The 23007-nt window shown below is 43.4% G+C and overlaps 2 protein-coding genes across 9 annotated transcripts in view; both read left to right on the top strand.

The window, feature by feature from the left end:
* Positions 1 to 17079, top strand: part of WIPF1 (WAS/WASL interacting protein family member 1) — a 52131-nt gene extending 35052 nt beyond the window's left edge. For 6 of the 7 annotated variants that reach the window (XM_085585095.1, XM_085585092.1, XM_085585094.1 and 3 more), the window contains 7 exons: positions 4200 to 4288; positions 5731 to 5860; positions 8109 to 8285; positions 9486 to 10241; positions 12925 to 13137; positions 14733 to 14846; positions 16123 to 17079. In XM_085585095.1, coding sequence (XP_085441221.1) covers positions 4238 to 4288; positions 5731 to 5860; positions 8109 to 8285; positions 9486 to 10241; positions 12925 to 13137; positions 14733 to 14846; positions 16123 to 16178 — 1497 coding nt within the window. In that variant the 5' untranslated portion in view covers positions 4200 to 4237 and the 3' untranslated portion in view covers positions 16179 to 17079. Of the gene's footprint in view, positions 1 to 15; positions 2700 to 4199; positions 4289 to 5730; positions 5861 to 8108; positions 8286 to 9485; positions 10242 to 12924; positions 13138 to 14732; positions 14847 to 16122 lie in introns of those variants that run through there. The other variant, XM_085585090.1, reaches the window with a different exon arrangement.
* Positions 16215 to 23007, top strand: part of GPR155 (G protein-coupled receptor 155) — a 41739-nt gene continuing 34946 nt past the window's right edge. For both annotated transcript variants that reach the window (XM_085585084.1, XM_085585083.1), the window contains exon 1: positions 16215 to 20603. The gene's annotated coding sequence lies outside the window, so the exon portion shown is untranslated. The remainder of the gene's footprint in view (positions 20604 to 23007) is intronic.

Raw genomic sequence — 23007 nt, 5'->3', positions numbered from 1 at the left:
CGGGAGGGCTGCGGGGGCTGCCCCAGCCCGGGGCTGTGCCCGGGGCAGGACTGCAGTGTGAGGATGGCAGCGGTGGGTGCCTGCTCGCGGCACGGGCAGCTGGAGCGAGCGGGCTGCACCTGCGGGATGTGCGGATCCTTCTGTCCTGCTCGCAGCCCAGACCTCTGTGGCTGATGCTGCGGTTACTGCAATCCCTTCTGCCGCCCCACCGATGCTCACCTAGACATAACGCTTCTATATAGCTCCTTAAAAGATGTGATCCTCTGCACTGGTGCCTAGAAAATACATTAGGACATGTGTCCTAGGTTTTCAAGTGCCAATACATCTTCAGCCTTGGTCTTTTGGAACCAGTTCCTTTTCAACAGCCCTGCAGCACCAAGCATTATAAGAAACTTGGTTGTTAACAGATTTGGTTGGTAAAATTTATTACTAGGTGGACTGGTTACTATTTCAGGTATTTTATAGTGTTAGTTGTTAGCAATTTAACATAATGGCCTTTTCTAAAATTCAGCTCTTTCCCACTGACCCAAGAGCAAATAATGATGTCAATCCATTGCAGAAATGTAGGACAGTAACCAGAGCTTTCCTCTAATGGCAGAGTTGCACTTAACATCTCAGGACATCTTTATGCTCTGTGAGAAACAGTCATCCTGTGAAATGGTGATGAACAAAGTAGCTGCAGAGCTTGAGTTCAGTATTGTGCTAACTCAGCTGTTTTGGTTCTGCAGCCCGAGAGGTACTCTCCTCCCAAGGGCTACTCCCAGCACTGCCCTGTGCTGTGAGAGCAAGTCACCAGGTCACTGCATCTCTTCAAACCAATGTAATTCTTCATTTAGGCTTATAGTGATTAATTTTTTAAATCCAGAGAGCACCTCTTTTATTTTTGCTTACAGTGAGTCAGACAAAGAAATAGACTGTACAAAATCTAACAACCAAATAGCAAGGATGAATTAGTGCTTCAAAGATAGAGGTGCTGTTTCTTCCTGCAAAGTTTCAGCTTGAGTTTCTAAAAATCTCTTTTTCATCAGCAGAGGCAGAGTCAGAGTGAGAAAATAGTGAAGCAGTATTTCAACTTAGGTTTTAAACTAAAATTTGACAATCTAGGGTGTTTTATGGGCTCTGTAACTATGCATGATGCGTTTTTGTGTGGGCACACAGGTTTCTCAGTCACGCCATGTGATCTCCTAAAGGAAGTGTGTGCTCTAGAGCACCATGAGTAAACAACCTGCAGGATGCTCATGTTAAACTTCAGGCCAGTTTTGCCAGAGTTTGGTTTATTACAGAAGCTTGTCCTGTGCTTCCAAAATGCTGTTTTCCAGCCTGTCTCTGAGGGCTATAGGGCTTGTTCAACAACAGCAAAATGCAAGCTCACCAGTGTGTACCTGATTTTGATGGCAGTTGAGAGAACCCTTCAGTACCAGAAATACCAGCTCATGTGCAGTGGTTGAGTACAGCTACACGTACGATGGGATACAGAAGGAGGGAACACCTAGTGCCTTTCTCCCCACTGCCTCCTTGCAAATCATGTGTACAGAGAGGGTTCTGGAGAATCTGGATGGGTAGATGCTTCCCCTTTGAGAACTCAGGCTTCAAGCATCACCTTACTTCCTCTTTATGCCTTAAGAAGGCATAGAAGAATTCATTGAGAAGCTGATCTAAAACAATCCAGTTAAAAGGGAAGAAAAGTAGAACAGAGCCTCCCAAGAGAGAAACAATATTGAACTGACAGGAAGGTAGACAAGTTATGGTATTTTATAGGAAGTGCTTCACAGACCACCTGGCTTACTTGCTGCATTCAGGTCTGAGCTGCCTTAAGGGATTAATTTAAAAGTCTGATATCAAACCAAACTGTATTCTGCCTGTCCAGAAACTTCCCTGTGACACATGGAGTGCCAAAGAGACTGATGATACATTATCTAGACTGCTTTGACTTCTCAGCAAAGCAGGGCAGAGAGAAGAATTTCTTTTTAATCCAATGAAGCAGTTAAAGGCTTGGTGAAATACCCTCTTGGCACAGTTAAGCTAGAGACAACTGCAGCTGTGAAAAGACTGTGTTAAGAAACAGGATGGTTGTGGTCTACTGTAAGAAATAATTTTCCTGTTGACTATTTTTTTAAACAGGAAGCTGAAGAACAAAGCAGCATTAGTCTTGGTGCTTTTAATAGGTTTCAGATTTCAAATATTGCATTTAGAATATGCTGACTGGGAAAGGATAGGGCTTTGTGCAATTTTATATAACAACAGAAAGCTATACATTTGAAAGATGGGAATATAACTAAATTCAAGTGGATCCTCTGAACATGAAGCTGTTGTTTCTCTGGAAGAGCTCAGTAATGCAGCAGAGGAATGATGAGAGCAGGCTGGTTTGTTCACAGGACTCTGTGAACTCGTGCATTTGCACAGCACTGTGTAGGCTTGGCTTCACAGTTTCCTCTTTGTCAGTCACTCTGTCTATCTGCCAGCTTCCCCTCTGCTTTGCTCACTCTTTTGCAGTAACTGGAAGCAGTTTCTGCAGTATGGGAGAAGAAAACCTGCAGGCACTCCAGACAGCACTAGTGCCTTACACCACTTGGAACTCCATGACTTTTCTAGATGATCAGCCAGAGCTATGGGTGATGCGTCTGACTCCTTCCACCCTAAAGATTTTACACAAAATCCATTAAAAAGTCTTGTTTCAGTAAATATTTCTTCTGAGGAAGGTAACTCAGCAATTTGAGGGGGAGAGGGGGGAGGGAAGGGAGGTTACAGCTGTATTTTAATTCTTCTGAAGTATGAGCATCTGATGAGATAAATCTGTACTTCTAAACAGTTTTTTCTGACACACATATCATGGATGATGTCAGGGCCATTACATACTTCGTAGGTGGTGACTCACTGCAAATCTATTTTGTTTCATTCAGCACATTTTCCTAATGTTCATTTTAACTGTAAAGGGTACTGTACCTGGCATGATGTTGATTTGACAGATACTGTGCTATTACACTTCATCTAAAACAATTAAGTTACTTTAGAAAGTAAGAGCTGTGTATTCACGTAAATGACTGCCCTGGGGACCTCAGCCATCAGCCTGGCGTTGGCTGGAGAATTGCCCTTGTTCTTGTCCCCACTGTGTTTACCTGTCTTATGCAAACGTTATATAAGTGGTGGGCCAATCATTGTTACTAAAGGTGGCTCAGGTGAATGGCCAGCATGGGTGAAAGCTCAGATAAAAGAGTAAAGCACATGCTGAAATGCCATAGCACTATTAGAAATGCTCCAAAGTCCCTGATAGGCGCAGTTCCAGTAAGCTGTGTGCCAAAATGCTACAAAAAGCCCTTGTGACTTGAAAATACAGTCCTTCACACTTTGGGCTTTTCTTTCTTTTTTTTTTTTTTTTTTGGTTGTTTTTCCATCATTTGGCTGCAGTAAATTTCTATATCTCAGCTGTGACCCTCCTAGGATTGCCCAAGGCTGGAAATTCAGCTTGGGGTGGGGAAAAGTGGGAGTGTGGTCCTTGGCAGGGAACTTGTGAAAGGCTGAGCTTTAGGAGCCAGGCTTTTCTGTCTGCAGCTGAGAGGCCAGGCTGCCTGCTTGCTCTTCCTCCTCAGGGAGGGTATCCAGAACATGTTTCTGTGTGCTGCTTCTGAGTTCTGAGGAGGAGGAAGGTGCATTCAGACATCATGATGGAGTTTGGGATCTTCAGAGCAAGCAGGGAGAGAGGAAGAAGCATGAGTCCATCCCAGAGCTTTGCTGTTCCACTCTACCCATAACAGTGGAGGTGGATGAATCTTCTAGCAACTAAAGGGATTTAACAAGTCAGCATCTCTTTCTGAGTATGATTCTAAATTATGATGCCTTTTTGAAGTAAGGGCTGATGGTATAGCTATGAGGCTATCCTGAAGCACTTCCATGGAACAAGATTGTTGGATTTAAAAGAGTTCAATTTGGTGCACTGCCATAGCAATGCATGGATTGTGCAAGTGCTCAAAACTGGATATGTATCTATGAGTTTGTATGGCAGTGGGGATCATGTAGGGAGCCCCTGTTTAAAGATGCAGCTGGTTTTCATTCAATTAAAGTGCTTCTTACAAATTATTTAGAATTCAAAAATGTAGAAGATAAACCTGTTAGCTGCAAGGATGTTTTTTAGCTGAGCAGAAATTTATTTATTAAGATGTATTAATCTCTGGACTTTTTTATGTTTGTGTTTTGCTGTGCAGGTTTCTTAGCAAGAGCAAACAGAGCTCAGCTTTCCACCATGCCTGTGCCTCCCCCTCCAGCTCCCCCTCCACCCCCAACATTGGCCTTGGTAAGTTTTACAGGAGGTAAACATATGCACTATTCTCTGCTGCTGCTTGTCACTTTGAATAGGATGTCCAGAGATACTGAGATGTGGATGAGGGTATCCATGATATTTGGGGAAAGCTGTCCAACATACTGTTTATGGTTGATCATTGATCCTGCAAGAACGACCATCACTTCGCTGCCTCCCAGTTCTCAGGTGGATGTCACAATCCACTCTAACTCTCTGTCCTTTTATTCCTCCCATATTGGTGGCTGATCTGGTGGAGAGACAACAGCTTGTCTAATGGGGGTTGAAGTCTTGTCTGTCTCCAAACCTGTACTCCCACATTCTCCCTTGTTCTACTCCAGTACTTCCATGACTTGAGCTGGAAAAAAAAAATCCTGTTGTTTAAAAAATTTGATAAGGCTAGTTCTTAGCTAACATAGTTCCCTCAGCCAGCCTGTGGTATCAGAGCACAGGATCCACTGCTGGCACAACACGGTGGGTGAAACTACATCGTACCTGACTTAAACTGGGATAGAGATTGTGCTGTGCTTGCCCTCCCAACAGTCAGTCACCTCACTGAAAAGAAGGAAGACTTCTTGAAATGCCGTTTTGAAACACTTAGATATTTTCAGAGCAAAACCCTAGCTGATTACACAGAATGGGCTGTCTTTCAAGAGACTTTCCTTCACTTTCCACCTCAAGCAAGATACTGACTCTGCTTGGTCCCTCCGTAACACCTGTCCCCACCTTTCGGGAAATCTCCATAACACTGATCTGATAAATTAGAAAATGTTTCAGGAACCGTTTCCTAGAAGAAAGAGCCATGTATATCTGCATATAAGTGTATTGTTTGGAATTTTTTGTTTTTTCTTGAAAAATGTCACCAAAATATAAAGAGAAAAGAGAGGACCGTTGAGACAAACCTCATGTGTCCAAAGGTTTTATTTGGTCTATATGAAGAGGTCAATATTATTGAAGTGGCAATTTTTAAGTATTTTTATCTAAGCTAAAATAGTAGACAAAGGTCCATCTTTGCTCTGATTTATCTAGAAATTGTATTTCACCACAACTTTCAAAGATGTCCACCTTCTAGTGTAATCAACTTATGTGTGTAGTCTGTTCTTGTTCCGTCTCCCAAATGGCACAGATAAGCCTTGGCTTTAAAAAATAAGAGATTCTAAATCATGAGTTAAAAGTGAATTCACTTAGAAGTGTTCTGTTTCTAATGAATAATGTGTGTTAGAATAGCAGTAGTGTTGGGGACTTTGAGTCAGTAACAAGCCAGCTACCTTTAATATCATTCACAAAAGTAGACACGGCATGCTACCTACCCACTCCAATGCTGCTAAAACAGCCACTGAAGTCTGCCATATTTGAGCAGAACTTTGTATCTAGAAGTTGTGGTTTATTTTGCCTCCTCTTTTTTTTTTTTTTTTTTTTTTTTTTTTTTTTTTTTCCAGGCAAATACTGAAAAGCCATCCCTGAGCAGGTCAGAGCAGGCAGGGCGAAATGCTCTATTATCTGATATTACCAAAGGAAAAAAGCTCAAGAAGACTGTTACTAATGACAGAAGTGCTCCAATTCTAGACAGTAAGTATGACTCTACATGTTGGAATTTTTGTGGGCATGAATGATTCTGCAGATCTGAAAGCAGCAAATTATTTTATATATCAGATGAAAATTGCCATAAGAGTAGATAAAAGAAAGTGCCAGAAATTGGCATGCATAAAAATAAATTCTATTCATTATGAGTGAGTAGTCAGCTGAGAAATCAAGTATTGCTTATGAAATGTGAATGCTAATTTGTTTGCTAATTCTCAAAAAGTGATTTATTTTCCTGTTTGCTTATATCAGGAAAATATGAAAGTCCTACCAGTAGTTCTACTGAGGACCTGCAGCAGATCAGGCAAACAAAACCCCATAAGGACTGAGGAGAGGACAGATAATAAAGTGGAATTTCAGACTCTACTTTTAAACTATTATAAACAATATAAGAATAAATCTATTATAAACAATATAAGAATAAATGTGTGCCTGGCATGACACCATTGGCTGGAGTACCACTTAGAGCAAAAGCAGAGCCAGAAGCTACAGCTCTACCTGTGTGTCACTGCTGCATGCAGTTTTGCCACTCCTGGAGTGACTCAGGGGTGCTACCTTTTTAGATAGCCCAGCAGTACTGTACGAGGCAGTGACTCTACTTACCTGAATGGAAATGAGGTCTCTATGCAGCTGTGTTGCTGCTGTCTTACAAGATGTCTCACAGCACATCTTGGTAGGTGCCCAGAGGAGGCTGGAGAAGCCCATGTAGCAAAAGTATTGGGAAGGCAGAACAGAAACAAGAGAAAAGTGAGGAACAGAGGCTTGAGCTGACATAGGAACAGCATTTATTTCCTAAGGAGAAAAGACACTTCTACAGACTGATTAGTAAATGTGTGATACACCTCAGTCTAGGTTTGGCCATGCAATTAAAGGCTGAACTCTGGTAGAAATGATGACAAAAGAAGGAGCTGTCCAGAGGAGTGTGGCCAAATAAAAATAATTTTTAAAAATTAGATACAGTCCTGCAGTCAGCCAGCTACAGTTTTTAAAGATTATCTCTGAATGTGAAGTTACATGTTCTAGCTATATTAACAAGCTGGAGGGGATTAAAGGAGGGAGTAAACAGATAAAATTAATGCAGCCTATTATCTTATTTTCATGAATTAACAAATCATTATGAAAGACTAAACCATGGTAGCAGCATTTCTCCAGAGGTTCACACCCTATCTGAGTCAGAGCTGAACTGAGCTGACATGCTTAAGGAAGAGAAAGATAATGCCAAACATTCCCCCATGGATACACTCTTCCTTTTTTCTTGGGGAAAAGTTTTGGAAGTGCTTTTCATCCACAAGTTTTAATTACTTTGAAGTCAGTGAAATTTTTACCCACCCAAATTTGTGGAAATCGGGATTCCAAGAAATTAAGCAAGTGATCTTAGCCTATGTGGCCTAGCCCAGCATCTGAGAGCTGATCTCCACAGATATTCCAACCTGTGCACCTGCTGATTTTGCAGTGATGCTCTGAATAAGGCTCTTCTGTGCATTGTAGTTGCATTTTCTGTGCATTGTACTTTCATTTTACTTTTGGCAGCTCAGTTGTCACAGCAGAAATATTGAAATTAGAGAGAAATGAGAGAGAAAAGGGAGAGGGCTGATAAAATAATTCCTGCCTACTGGAAATGTTCACAGCTAATGATCCTATCACTGCACTTCTGAACCTACAGAAATGGCATCTCCTTTGTGACTAGGCTTTGTTTAAATAAGTAGATATGTTGCAGAATCATCAATAATGAGAGAATTCTGTGCATTTCCAGCAGTGATGCCCAGAGACACCTTCAAGAAGAGGGACCTTCTGCCTTCTTCCTTCCTTCCCTTTTTCCTATGAGACTGCCCTGTCTCTGCTTATGGAGAAGTGGAGGGGAAGGATAAGGGAGCAAAAGTACAAAAGAGGAAGAAGCAACTAAGGTGCTAACAAAGACTACATGATGTTCTCAGAGGTCCCATCCACACTCAGTTCCAAATTCTCTGCAGCAATTTGCTCTGCTTTCCAGTCTAGAGCAGACTAAAGTAATGATGGTATAATAAAACACAGAGGCTATGGTTATTGTGGTTATTGCACCAGCTCCTCCACGGTGCAGTGGTGGTGGTGGTGATGATGGTAGCTGTGATGATCCAAACCTTGTGTGTTTTGAAAATTCATCCATTTTTCCCCAGCTACAAGCATTACTCTAATAAAAGAGGTGACTTTGCAGGATCAGTCCTGCTTCACTAATATGGGGGATCTTTTTTCCCAACAGAACCCAAAGGATCTGGTGGAGGTGGAGGTGGTGGCTTTGGAGGAGGTGGCAGTGGCAGCGGTGGGGGTTTTGGTGGTGGCAGTGGTGGCGGCTTTGGTGGTGGTGGACCACCTGGCCTTGGAGGCCTTTTTCAAGCAGGAATGCCAAAGCTCAGATGTACTGCAAGTCGAGATGCTGGTAAGACCTTGAATTTCTAGTGTGAAAAGATGATATTGCTTAAAACCTTCATAGCACTGCAATAAACTACCTGCTGGGATTGAGAAAGCCATCAAATATTGTAGGCTCTTAAGAAATGTAATTTTCAACTTGAACCTTGTTTTATTCTTACTATTAGGTTTTATGAGGGAGAAGCCAGACTCCCCTTCCACCCATCCTCCTTATTATTGATGAAAGCTAAAGATCTTGGTAATGTTGAATGGCTACTTGCAAGTCAAGCAGATTACATCCTGCCTTCGCTGTTGGGTGTGAAGGGCAAGAGGGGAACAGAGGGAGGATCCAGGGTAATTCCTTCTTGTGCACCAGGAAAAAGGATCTACTTTCCAAATGGAAAGTACTTGTGTCAACTCCACAGCAGCATGATTTGCTGCTTTGGGAGTGCATGAGGCATCCCAGCTGGCTGGTACACACACTGCAGATGGAGGCTTGTCTGGAGTGTGCTTCTGGCTGACAAAAAGCTGCCCCAAGCCTCAGGCCCCTATAAACAAAGGACATCTGAGGCCACTGAATTTTTTAAGTTCAAGGACATAGGATTTCATACTTGTTGAAAAAGGGCTATGCTATGGGGGTTGTAGAGTGTTACAAATATTGTGTATTTTATAGTCTAACATAATTTTCCAGCATGTGTACAAAACAGTCTCTCAGAGCTGGTATTTTCTATTGTGTCACAGTCTATTTCTGCGAACTTGTATTAATACCAAAGTTCCTGGCATCGCAGAAAAGTACTGGTGAACTGCAGGGCCAGCTGCCTTCTTCCTGATGTGCACAACTACATCCTTAGATCACAGCTACTAGAAAGGACTGAAAAGAGCTTTTTGCTGAACTTTTGTTGTTAAATGTAATTTTAAAGCTAAGATTTCTTTGTTCTCAGGTTGAGGATGTTCAGTACTTGTTTTTCACCATTTCTTCCCTCCCTGTTTTATTGCTTGCTCTATGATGGCTGCATCACTTGTGTTACTTTGTGGCCACTTGACTCGTGCCTTATAAGCCATATAAGGATGTCACCCGGTACTCCGGAGTGGTTTCCCAACGGTGCCGGGGTAGGGGCTGAGCCTCAAGGCATGGGTGCCCCGTGCCGGGCTGCGCCCTAACCGCTCGCAGACCCTCGGGAGCCGCAGCCCCGGTGCGACGGTGCTGATGCTCCCTCTCCTGTGTCCGCAGACGCCGGGGGAGGCCGGCCGCCCGTCCTGCCGCCCGGAGCCCGCTCCGCCGCCGCCAAGCCCTTCTCCCCGCCGAGCGGCCCGCCGCGCTTCCCGGGGCCGCCCTCGGGGCCGCGCTCCGCCGCCCCCGACCCGCAGCGGAGCCGCGTGCCGCCGCCGAGGCCCGACGCCGGCTCGAAGCCCGAGGCGGCGCCGCCGCCGGTGCCCAGCACGCCCCGGCCCATCACCTCCAGCCTGCACAACCGGGGGTCGCCGCCGGTGCCGGGGCTGAGCCGCCAGCCCAGCTTGGGGCCCTCGCCGCCGCCCTTCCCGGGCAGCCGGGGCGCGGGGTCGGCCGCGCCCCTCCGGCAGCCGGGCCCCGGCGCGGCGCCCCCCTTCTCGGGCCGGCCGCCGCTGCCGCCCACCCCGGGCCGGCCGGCGGACGACAAGCCGCCGCCCCCGCCGCCGCCCCCCGCCGGGCACCGGCCGCCCGCCGCCCGGGAGGCGTCTCTGCCGCCGCCGCAGAACAGCAAGCCGCCCGTGCCCGCCGCCCCCCGGCCCGCCCTCGGCGCCCCGGCGCCCCCGCTGCCCCCCGGCAGGCCGGGGCCGCCCCCGGTCCCGCCTGGCCCCGCCGCCGGCGACGAGATGCCGCGGCTGCCGCAGAGGAACATCTCGCTGGGGTCGTGCCCGGCTCCCGGCGGGGGCCGCTCCGGACCGCTGCCCCCGCCGCCCGGAGAGAGACCGCCGCCGCCCGTCAGAGACCCGCCCGGCCGCTCGGGTACGGAGCGGGGCGGGGAGAGGGTGCTTGGGCTGGAACGGGTGACACGGGGAGAGGGTGCTTGGGCCGGGACGGGTGACACGGGGAGAGGGTGCTTGGGCCGGGACGGGTGGCACGGGGAGAGGGTGCTTGGGCCGGGACGGGTGGCACGGGGAGAGGGTGCTTGGGCCGGGACGGGTGACACGGGGAGAGGGTGCTTGGGCCGGGACGGGTGGCACGGGGAGAGGGTGCTTGGGCCGGGACGGGTGGCACGGGGAGAGGGTGCTTGGGCCGGGACGGGTGGCACGGGGAGAGGGTGCTTGGGCCGGGACGGGTGGCACGGGGAGAGGGTGCTTGGGCCATGCCCGCAACAGCTTCGCATGCACGACAAACACATCCCAGGACGACGTCCCTGTTAGGCACTAGGAATTCTGCAATTGGAAGCTAGGGTTTGTGGGCATCAAGGTGGCTTAAAGAAAGTCAAAGTGCATCACCAGTGCGCTCACGTGTACTTTTACAGATCTTGGTAACTTTCATTATAGTCACTGTAATTGAAGATGGTTGCAAAGGGATTTCCCCATTACACTCTTTGATGCAAAGAAGCTTCTGGTAAATCTGACTTCCTGAGTCAACCAGCATGAGTTAATGGTCGTGTTCTCGCAAGTGGAGGTTTGTGGAATCCGACCTTCTACGTGTTCAGAGACACAGACACAGGCAAATACAATAGCTTTAATAAAAGACCTAGCCAACAGTTGTTAAATGTAATAGCACTTGTTGCAGCGTGACTAAGTGTTGTTACTTACCATATGTAGATATCAAATTAGACTAAAAGTAGAACTGTCTCCTTTGATCAATTTCATAATTACTTTGTCCTCTGTGACTACTGTTGGTCATAAATTTAGCAATTGCACATCATAACTCAGCTTTCCGATACCTGATAGTTGTCCCTTTGGAGATGAGAGAATTTAGGGACAATCGAGCCCTCTAGCATCAGGTGGAGAAAAGCATTGCACAGAAGATACTGCTGGGAAACTCCATAGAATTACCTTTGATCTCATCCTTTGGAATAAACTCAGAAGTCCTCTCTAGCCTACCCAGTCCTAGACAATAGAAATGAATGTCATGGGAGCTCCCACAGACAGGTATGTTGCTTTCCAGCTCCTTGAAGCAGTCTGGAGCTCCAACACCTACAGCAGTTGCACAGAAAATAGTAGCCCTATAACTCTGCTTTGTGGAGCTGGTTGCCAGTCCAAAGGATGGCACAATGTTAATGCAGCCTGTAGTACATAAATCAGAGAAATTGCATTACAATTTATGAAATTGATGGATCAAAGTTGCTGAGAGTGTCTGCAATTATTCAGTCACTTCCAAGAGTTTGTTCTGTGGTGGCCTTGGCTTCCACCAGTGCTTTCCTAGTTGACCCTTTTCTTTGGCAGATGGTTTTAGCAAACCTGCACTAACTTTCTTCTGGCTCAATTCTGGCTCAGTAAGTAGAAAGAAGTTGTAGCAATACATTCTAAACATGAATACACCTATTCTGCAGCAGACAATGGGGTTTAGATAGGTTTAGAGAGAGCAAGCAAAAATACTCTCAAAGTTGCTGAATGCTTCTCATTCTTTGAAACCATTCCCTGAAGGCAAATTTCAGCAATTTGTAAAGTAAGTACAGCATGTTTCTTGAAATGTTTCAATGCTTGTTGCTGGAGACACAATATCTACTGCTCTCTTTTTCAAAGTGCATGTCTGTAGATAGATTTCATCATTATTGAAAATTAACATAATTGTCAATTGCCCAACTGCACCAAACAGAGGAAGTGAGACTTCGGAACATGCGTAACTCTCCACACCCTCTGCTTCACCTTCTTTGTGTCCCAACTGTGGGTGCTTCTTTCCCTGGCAGAAGCAGCTTTCCTGTCTTTTTTTTGTAGAAGCACCCTTCCCCTGCCCTCAGGACAGCCCTGGGTCTGTATTATGTAGGCTGTGCCTTTGTATTTGACCTGTCACGTCTGTGCCAGTTATATATACACAAACACTGGAAATGCCAGTCTATGTGTGAGGTCTGTTTCCAGTTTACAGGGAGATGGATATGTTCCAGCTACTGTAAAACCTGACATGCAGCTCATTTGTTTATAAATGAGTGAGCTGATGGGCTGCTGCATAACGCGGCCACTCCTGGGCAGAGCTCCCCTGTGCACCATCACACACCCAGAGGGAACCGCCCCTGTGGACAAAGAGCCTCTGAAGGTAGCAGGTGTCTTCTGCTACACTAGCTCTTGCCTTGCAATGGGCCATAAAAAGGAAATGTGTTATAGTTCAGACCTCCACAGCACCCTGAATTCTAGGTGTGACTTCTGCTTGTTGTGGCCACTGTTAATTTAGAGTGGTTTAAAAGTAGCTTCAAGGACCAGGACCTTTACAGAGGCTTCTGTGGCTGAGGGGAATAGGAATGTTGACACAGCAGTGTGTTTATGTTTAGATCCGTCCTGCTCCTCTGAGCCGTACTTTCCAAATCAGCACTAAATCCCTAGAGAGCCGTGGAGAGCAGGGAAGTGGGTGCTGAGGGCCATTACCCCTTGGGGCCAGGGGTGCTGAAATAGCCCTTTTTGTTAGCAGGAGCCCTTGGGATGCCAGCAGCGGCTTTCCACTGGCAGAGTAACCCCTGGTGTTAACAGCATTTGTGTGTTTGCTTCTTGCCTTGCTCTAGGCCCGCTCCCACCGCCTCCTCCCATCAGCAGGAATGGAAGCACGTCGAGGGCTCTGCCCAGCACTCCCCAGCTGCCCTCCCGGGCGGGGCTGGACAGCCAGAGAGGCGGAGCGCGACCTCCGCTCCCCCCGGACCGGCCGGGCTCGGCAGCGCCGCCGCCGCCGCCGCCACCCTCGGCGGCTGTCAGAAACGGCTTCCAGGATCCCGGTGATGGTGAGCCATCCTCCCAGCTGTTTGCCCTCCATAGGGACGGTGTAGTGGCTAAAAAGGTTTGGGATAGGGACTTTGTTTCTAGTGCCGGCCTTTGATTTCTGACCAACAGAGATGTCACTTGGGTCTCAATTGACCCCAGCAAGTAAGAACGGAATAAATATGTCATACATAGAGCAGGATTGCAAAGTCATCAATACAGTCTCCAAAATAACCCTTTGAAAAGTACCCTGAAAAAAGGAAGGGGATTGTTCTTATATGAATTCAAACCACAGCTACACTGACACTTCGGAAGTCGGAACAAGTTAGATGACTCAAAAGCTGAAAGCTGAAAAACAGATGAGGGAAGAGATTGTCAAAACATTGCTGAAAATGTCAAGTATCTATTTCTGCTGGTGTTTATTAAAAAGATGAGGTCCAAGATTGCTGTGTTTTAAAGATTCAGCATGCTTCTCTTTATAATTGTTTTCTATTTGCATGGAACAGATAAATCCTTCTGTTAATACAGGAGGCCAAAATTGGTATTCCTGACATTTATAAGGTTAGAAAAAGGCAAACAGAAAACGAAACTATAATTCATGCTTTTGAAACATCTTCACACATCAGATAAGGCAGAAGGATCACAGGCATATTTCTTCGTGCACATGTGATTTGTAGGGCTCAGAACATGCAGCTTCTTTACACATTCATTTCTGATTGCAACCATTGGAAGTAAACATAGAAAAACTGGATCCAGTAAATAACCACATGTACAAATGCCAGGTAGAACTTACTCAGCTGTTCATTATATTATGCAGTAAAATACAGCACTATCTCAGAAAGCTATGGTTGCAAAGTCCTGAAAGAAAGTGAAGAAATTACAAAGTTTAAATTAGCCCACACTTTCTTCTTAGGCTTTCAAAATCAGGTGCAGAGCTCTTGGAACACTTCCTATTATTTCAATGAAGAAACAGGTATGCTTGCTTTATTTAGAATTCTATGGACTCAGTAAGTACAGAAAAAGGGCCCCTGTAGTCTAAAGAGATATAGCTTCAAGTGATATATTTTTTAATTTTTGACACTAGTTATATAAAGGATTCTCTGTAATAAATTTTAGCATAATAGTTATTTTTCTTCTTCCAGTATAAATACTAAGAGAGAAAAAACAGTGCTTATAGGAGTGTGCTTTTAATGATGCTTCTGAGCTTGGTATATCAATGACACTTGAATATGGAATTCTATACCAGGAACAAAATACTGTTCTGAAATTGGAGAAACAGGGCAGTTCTGGTAGCACATATATATATATGTGTGTATGTGTGTTAAAGAAGCAGATCTGTTATACATGGAAGGGTGAGTAAGAGTTATTTTCGTGGAATTATGGCTGTTTTCCCAGTCTGTAGTTTTGCATAAAATCAGTTAAAGTTGATAGAAATTTTCAGTCCCAAATTGACCTAAAGCATCATCTTCGCTGACTTCCTAAGAGAATGCTGCTTCAGTATGCAGCTGTGTAAGCATTTTGCAATTTAAAACATGCATTAAACATGATGTCAATGTCAATTGACTTGACTAAGCTATGTCAGAAAACTAATGAGTAAATTGCATGGGATATTTTTCAGATGAATGGGAAAGCAGATTTTCTTTTCATCCAATATCTGATTTGCCACCTCCAGAACCATATGTACCCATGAACAGAAGTTATCCCAGTAAACTAGCAAGAAACGACAGTAGAGGTAAGTTGGAATTTCAGCGTATTGTCCTAAAACCAATGTGCATGGGGAAGAGTCTTGATGCTGAGGTTTCCAGACTTCTCAGGCTAACAGTCTGGTCATCCTTCCTCACCACACAGGGAAAGCTAAATACAAGTTCATAGGTATAAGCCCTCTAGAACTTTTTGAGTGGGGAATTGTTTTGTTTTTAAGTTTAAACATGTACTGTAAGTGACCAACTCTGCCATTATAGTCAGCCCTTCTGCTCTAGGCCGCCAGAACCACAAAATCCCTCAGGACTTTCACCTCATTTCCCATCTAAATTAATGCACAACTCATTTATTTTTGTGCCAGCATCATCCTTGAGTTTAGTTTTCCTCTCTTCTTGTGTGTTAAACTCTGGATGTTTTTTAAGACAACAGTTGTATCCTACTCTCAGTTTTTGTTTTGCTGGGCTGATTAAATCCGGACATATTACACTCTGCTTCCAAGCCGTGTTCTCCGATCATCAGAGCTGCTTCTGTTTGTTTTTGTCTTTTCCAATCACTGTTCCATGCTGTTCCAGCTCAGGTTTCAAACATGTCTTCTACAGCAGCATGGATGTTTCCTATCTTTTTTATGGTATTTTGCCTGATCAACTACTTCTTTCACAACCAGTGACATTGGTGGCTCATAGTTATCCTATAATCATCTGTATATGCAGATGTTTCTCTCCTGTTTCCAGATGAAGTTTTTGTTTGAAGCAGAGATTCCTGTTAGTCTCTGACTGTTTACTTTGCCCTGGTAGCTTTCATCCCATTTGTATTTGTCCACAAAGGAAGGCAGAGTAACATACGTGGGTTTTTTTGTGTTTCCTTTTATAAGTTTGCTATGAAAATTTTCACATAGGGAAAACATTAAGAGCTTTGAAATTTACTGTGTTTAGAGCTTGCCACTTCCTTGAGATTCGCATGTATTGCAAGTAGCACTGAGAATTTGTGTGTTCACATGAATCAGTAAGGCTAGCAAGAACTATAAGTCTGTTTTAGGAAGGGGAAAATGGACCAAAATACATGTGCTTTCCAGGTATTAGGGATTCCAGCATTAGTTTAAAATGTTATTTTACAGTGTTCGAAGTTCTGATGTTCTTTAATAAACTAACCAGAAACTCGGCAAAGTTTTGGGTTTTTTTTTGTGGCCAGGCATAAACATTAGTAGATCTTCACCAGTTACTGAATTATTTGTTTGAATGTAAACTCCCCCTTCAAAAGAAGAAGTATTCCAGGAGGAGTAACACCAAAAAACCTTTTTTCTCTTTTAGGTGGTTCTGTCCGAAAAGAAAGAGGTGCCCCCCCGCTCCCGCCTATACCAAGGTGAAATGGGTTCTGGCCCATCTTTGGGTGACATCTGTTCTCAAGTTTGCTTCGAGTCAGCTCTCCTGTCCCCATGACTGGAAAGTTGTCTGTCGTGATTGATTCCACTTTTGGCTTGTCAGCTGGAACAAACTTCAGTCTCTATTACAGAAGTAATAGATATGGCTTATGGACTATAGTTGCTCAAAGGTCTGAATTTTATTCGCTTAAACTGCAGGCATTTTGTGGACCCTAGAGAACGTACGTGCATCATGCTTACTGTGTCCATCCCTGTCCCCTGGAGAGCTCCGTGGGAGGTCTGGCTTTGAATTTGATAGAGCTTGAACAAAGCTGTTTCATTTGCTTTGGGTACAGTAGCTGTATTATTTTAATGATAAAGTATTTGATGTTTAAAAAAACAGTTGCTGGGTAAAAAGTGTAGCCAAGCATCCCCTGGATCCTTCTTTGCATGCCTAACTCAGCCTATCTGCTTCTGCAAGCCATAGACCTCCTACATGGTGACAAAGAATTCATCTTTAGCTTTTTCACTTCAACTTAGTCAAGCAAATTGTAAACAATACACAACACATCCTGCCTCAAGGATAGAGTGCCCCGGGCCTTGTTTTTATCTGCAGAGAATCTTCCAAAGAAAAGCACAGGTGAAGAATTCATCAGCATAAAAATACATATATATTTTTAACCGTCTTTCCTATTTTTTTAATAGTGTTATGTGTTCTGTGACCTAATTCTCTCCTGCTCTTCTGTGGACCAACCCACATCATGTCATCCGTGCCTTGGATTACTGTAATGCCCTCTGCCTGATGTTGCATGTGAAGAGTCCTCAGAAGGTAGTCTGAGTGCAAACGCAGCAATTATTGTAGCTGCAGGCTCCTCCTGTAAAGCATCACTAAAGCCAGTGCTCCAAAGACTGCTTTCCAGCTGTTTCTTTGGTACAACTAAATGATGGAGTTTGATTTTAAAAGCTTCTTGGCACTTAGGTCACAAGTTTCAGAGAGCTTGTGTTTGACTTCTATTATGGTAGAGCAGCCGAGGTCAAAAATGTTCTTCAGTGAAAGCCCTTTGATGTTGTGAGGGGGGTCCGGGGTTTGTACGTTCAAGCAGGAGCATCCGAAATTTGCTGGTTCAAGAGAAATAGAAAGATTTGGTCTTCTGAGTTGGCCATGAAGCTTGTCCTTTCAAACTTTGCTGAAAGAATTCTCTACAGAGAGCTGCAAGGCTTACATTGATAGAAGAAAGAGTAAAGTATTCTAACATTTTGGCAAGTGGTTAATATATTTAATGGATTTTGATTTTGTGTATGAGAAAAGAGCTCATTGTATGAGTGAATGTTATAAGTGGACCTAAGTGCATATAAAAAATGCTTTTGGAAATTGGAGGACAATCATAATGCTGGATTTGAAATATTGGTGAATGATAGTTCTTTATAAATTGGACCTCTGAAAAATGTCCCCTCAGTCTCATCAGCAGTACATTTCTTCGGTGTTTTCCTTGGGATCCCTACCAAGCCTGTGTCGACAGCTGTGCTTCACAGGGTGTTGCTCAAAAAAACCCAAAATAAAACATAGAAACTAGTCATGTAGGTTAAGAAAATATTTCTCTAGCATGGGAGATATCATCCTAACTACATGCTGCGGCTAGAATGAGGTCAGTCTTTGAAAATCTAGGGAATTTAGCCAAAGAGAGTCTGGACCCTGCTGGAATGTCTGTGAATAGGGCTTTTTGCTCTGTCTGTGAGCTGGGAAGGGCAGATCTGCTTTCGGCCTGGCAGCCTGGACATCACATTGAAGGGAATGAGGCTAGAGTTGGATTTGGCCAGATCAAATTTCATTTTGTCTTTACAGTGTTTGTTTACAAAATTTAGTTAGCTGTGACAGCATTTGATTATTTGCTTGTTTTTTACATTTTTGTATCTAATTACCTATTTTTAGTTACTGTTTATGGTCTTGAACCTGCAATTGAATGCGCAGGCGCAGAGATGTATCTACATCCAGTTGCAGGATCGTGGATGTAAGAGTGTCTTAAACAGATCCTGGTGGGACCTCCATGTGACAGGTGCACCTTGGGATCAAACCTGGCACAATGCTGAATTTGTGTGTGTATTTTATGGATGTCACTTAAAGTGCCTGTCTCTTTGGGATATTATTTTGTGAATAGAAGTCCAAATAAGATTTTAGGCTAATAATTTAAAGGTTAAATTATTGTATTCCTATTTTAAAACTGAAGCACTTAATACCTTTCTAAGGAACAATAGTTTGAATTCAAGAATACAGTATTTTTAGTACCTTGACTTGCCAAATCCTTGTTAAAATACAAATAGCTATGCAGTTACAAGAAAAACCCCAACCCTCCAGAAATTATATCATTCTATAACTTACCTGCTTTCAACATAACTGTTTTATTTTGGTAAGTCGATGAAAATGCTGGCCAGTGTTCTTCCAATACTCTGTATTATTCAACATATCCTGGATGTAATTGTTTCAGCAAGGTTTTCTGACCAGAAATCTGGACCACTACCGAAGACTTGGAAAACCAGCTTCAGTTTTACTTTAAAATGTGTTGTGTAAAAGGCCCCCAGTTAACAAACCAAGAATCCCGAGCTGCTTAGGTTTTAGCAATTATTTTTTACTCTAGAAACCTCTTCAGAATAGATGTTTGGCATACATGTAAAATAGCTTAATACTGCATAAAGGGGCATTTTTGTTCACATAACAACAGCATTTCCATCTCTATGTTTTGCTGTAAAAGTCCCTAGACATATTCCAGAACAATGCAGCATTTTATCATTCAATATATTGCTTCACGTAGCAGTGGCTATTTACAATAGGATCAGTATTAAAGTATTTATTTCACTTTGAAGTGTTAAAAAAGAATAATACAAACCAGGTTGAATCAATGGTGCCTTATGACTTTTTTAGTCAACTTTTCTGTGTCTCAATAGAAGAATTAATAGACATTGCTCTTCCAGGTCCTAACTAAATAGTGCCGACAGTAGCATTTTACAGTGTTTGAGCCGAGCCCTTCTGTTGCTGTGTGCTCAGTCTGCTAACTCCAGGTGGAGCTCAGCCTATGGAGATGCCGCTGGATCAGTGTCTAGGTGAGGAGGTGTATGTGGGCACTGGTTGGCTTCACAATCAATTGCTGTTATTGCTCTCAAAATTCAGACCTGTCCCAAAACCAGTGTCTGATGCTGCTGTCCACACAGCCCAGCTGACTTCCGTCAGTGTCATTGTATAGGTTACAGAAGTAAATTTGATTCACTGCTTGCATATAAGATTTGCTGGGTTTGTTTCAATGGCATTGTATTATAAACCCTCACACCTCAACCTATATTTACGTTACCACTGAGGCTTGCACTGCACGACAACGGCCATGGATGTTCGTTTTTGTTTAATTCAACTCCATAAATAAAATGAGAATAACTTTTGTACCATGTAAAAATAATTTCGCCTCTGTATTTTTGGAAGAAAAGCACATGTTATGCTTGTTATGACTTTCTGCACCAGCCATTGGGAAAAGAGGTCCCAGTGATGAATATTCAGAGTTGTTAAAGGAAACTCAGCTTGATATTCAGGAAGTGTATATTTCTATAAATGAAATAAAATAACATGGAAAAGTTCTTGTTTAAAAGCCAGCATTTTCCAACACTAAAAGAATCATAAGGTTTGTTTTTTCTTTTCTGCAAGACAGCACTGTGAAAGAAGTTCCTTACATTGTCAGTTAAAAACTGGGCAGTAGTTTCTGCTTGCAGCATCAGCTGTTTGCATGACGCTTGTAAAAGTAGATCTGTCTTGGAGCAGGGGATAAAGGAGCTAAACTGCTATCGTGCATCACATGTAACACAATCTTCTGTACAGAAGTGTGGAAGTAGAAAAGGTACTTTTTGCCTTGGAGGTAAAGAATGGAGTTGAGTGATCAAACAGATTATTTTAAGCAGAATGTCAAATGTTGAGAGACCTAGAGAAGGCCTTTTGGCCACAGGACACTGGAAAAGAGAAAATTGCTCAAGGAAATAAAAGCCATTTGGCTGAATGTTGTTACCAGAACTGGAGTAAAAAATTCGGTATAAAATGTGCATTTTGGAGTTCCACATGGCAGTGGTGTGAACACCTTCGTCTCACAGCTGGGTGCAACAACCTTTTACAGCGGTACATGGACTCCATGGAACACAGATTGTGTGAGCTTTCATCTTTCAAACAGTATTCATCAGAAAATAAGGAGAATCTCTCACCTAAGATACTCAGGAGCACTTTAAATGCAAATTCATGGAATGGTTCTTCATGTACACTGGAGTGATCTTGTAGCCTGTAAGATGGATGTGTTTGGACCATTCAGTTAAAATCTAAACTGGAGCATTGGCAAAGAGGGGAGGATTGGAATAACTCGGGCAGAAGCAGGGCATGTGTGTATGGTCCCAGTGAGTATGCAGCAGGTGAGTATGCAGATTTAAAAAGCAAAAATGGAAACCGTATATCTTAAGGGAGTAACCTTTTATGTATGTTGCCATTTTGAAATACAGTTTGTCTGTGGTAAATATTTTTTAATGTAAACTAATGCGTGCAGAGGAAGACATCTAAATTTGGACTTCCAAAGCCACGCAAGAGGGAGGAAAACATAAAACAGGCTGAGCAAAAAGTAACATTTCTATCCAATGCTTAAAGTTTGAGCTTTTTATAAAATATTAATCTAGTTCTGTGAATTTTTTTGCTTAACATTTATTTTGTAAGTGATTTTGTTCTTATTTTTCTGTCCTATACCAAATAAATTTTACTTTTATTTAATTGGTGATGCAGACTGTTACATTGAGGACAAACACAGTTACTTCTTTGACAAAAGCACATGCTGGCTTTAGCAGGAGCATAGCATTGAGCATGGCAAGAGCTGGGGTGAGCTGTTCCCCTTCTCTCCTGTCTGCCATGGGACAGCAGCACAGCAGTAATTCTCAGAGGACTTTGGTCCTACATACAGTGAAGGACATCTGCAGATAAGGAGAAATAATGAGTTTACTTTGGGATAAAGAATGACTGAAAACCAGTGGTTTGTGATGCTGTACTTGTAAGTGGCTGTTGGGTGAGCTGTGGCCATTGGCTCTCGGCAGGGCAAGCTAGGCACTTGCCAGGGGAAGATGACATGGAAAATCACTGTAGTTAAGTGTAGATTTTTATTTGTTGAGTCTCTGCTCACAAGGCAGAAAGCTGCCAGGGAATAAGTAACAAATGAAACCCTCCCTTTGCCTTTGGAGTACTGTTCTCTATCACAGGTGTTAAGCTTTTCAAATAATTTGGACCAGGTTAATCAAAGAAAGACCCTTTGATAAAAGTCCACAGGAGGTTCACATTTGGGCTGCACTTGCAGCTTCTCCTCAGAAGGGTCATTTAGAAAACTAAAAAGCTCTGTACTATAACTTGTCTATCTTGTAAAGAGTTAAGCATCAGGTTTGCTCTCATGCAGGTTGCGGATCCTTTGGCATCTCTCAGGACTGCTTGTTGACACCTTCATTTCACAGACTGACCAAGACAAAGACCACTTTCTTAGAAGACCACCAACCCTTGTGTAGCCTGCAGACCCAGCAATCCTGGTCCCTGGGTTATAGAAACAGAGAAACTGTGAGGGAGAGTGGGGGGAAGCTGGTGAGCTGTAAAGGAGCTGGCTCAGTAGGCTGAGATCTTTGCGGATCTCAGTGGCAATAGCCTTGAATGAGAACACAGAGGTATGAATCTAATCATCAGCTAGTAGGGCTGTCTATTGCATGTTTTACCTAAGAAATCATGCTATTTTCTGGTTTTCAAGAAATCAAATCACTTGCTTGACTTCAGAAAGAGGGAACTGAGCTGAGAATTCTGTGACTTTGTCATAACCACAACATAGTCCTTTCTTCATTTAACTCAAAAAATGCTGCTGATTTAAAAGAAACCCATGGGCTACCCTGTAAAACAGTTCTGACTGCTCCCTGCCGTTGCAGGAAGGCTCATGTGTTGCACACAGCACACACATAAATGTGCAACTCCTTTGATCATGGTTCAACAGTTTCCAATGACCTTCCTGCCTCCTATGCACAGGCTGCTCCCCTCTGCCCTCTCACCCAGTCTGACTCTATTTTACACTGAACATAGTAACTTAGTCCCAGCAAATTACTGATTTCAGAACTAAATATTGGCCCATACATCTCTGTAAAACACTTAATATAATATTTAGGTTAGCTAATGAAATAGATCATTGGCAATCAAGCTCTTAATGTACCTAAAGATTTCAACAGCAGTCCAGGTACAGAAACAATGACTGGCACAAAAATATTTTGATTAAACATAGAAAATAAATTGTGTGGTTGCCGCTAACATTACCTAGTGTCCAATATCTATCTGTCTACTGAACAACACCACTAGATGATCTCTTTAATCCTAAAACAGATTTGTGGCTTAAGATACAGGACTTCAGCAAAAGCTACATTCAAAATGTAAAATAGCAATCTATCATGAAAGCCGTCTATATGATACTTCACTAAAGCTCTTATCAGTCTCATCATTTTTCTTTGTTATTGTCACTCTTCTTTTTCCTGCAGATAAAAATAGCTTTTTCTTCAAGAATGCTGAGATTCAGCCTACATAAATACATTTCTCATTTTCAAAATTGAATTATTCTCGCTATTTTCTCTGGGGTTTTTTGTTTGTTTGTTTTTGTTTTGTTTTGTTTTTTTCTTTTTGCTAGCATACAGGAGATATCTCTGCCTAAGTGCCTCTAAGTTAAAGGTGGGCAGACAGGGCTGTTGGTTGCTGTCCATCGTTTCTCCTTGCAAAACAGGGACAGGGCTTTATCACTGTGCAATGCCCTTCCCAGAG

Source organism: Lonchura striata, chromosome 7, assembly GCF_050655825.1.
Source record: "Lonchura striata isolate lonStrDom1 chromosome 7, ASM5065582v1, whole genome shotgun sequence".
Taxonomy (NCBI): Eukaryota; Metazoa; Chordata; class Aves; order Passeriformes; family Estrildidae; genus Lonchura; species Lonchura striata.
Note: the sequence above shows the minus strand (reverse complement) of the source record. Positions and strands in the feature narration are given on the sequence as shown.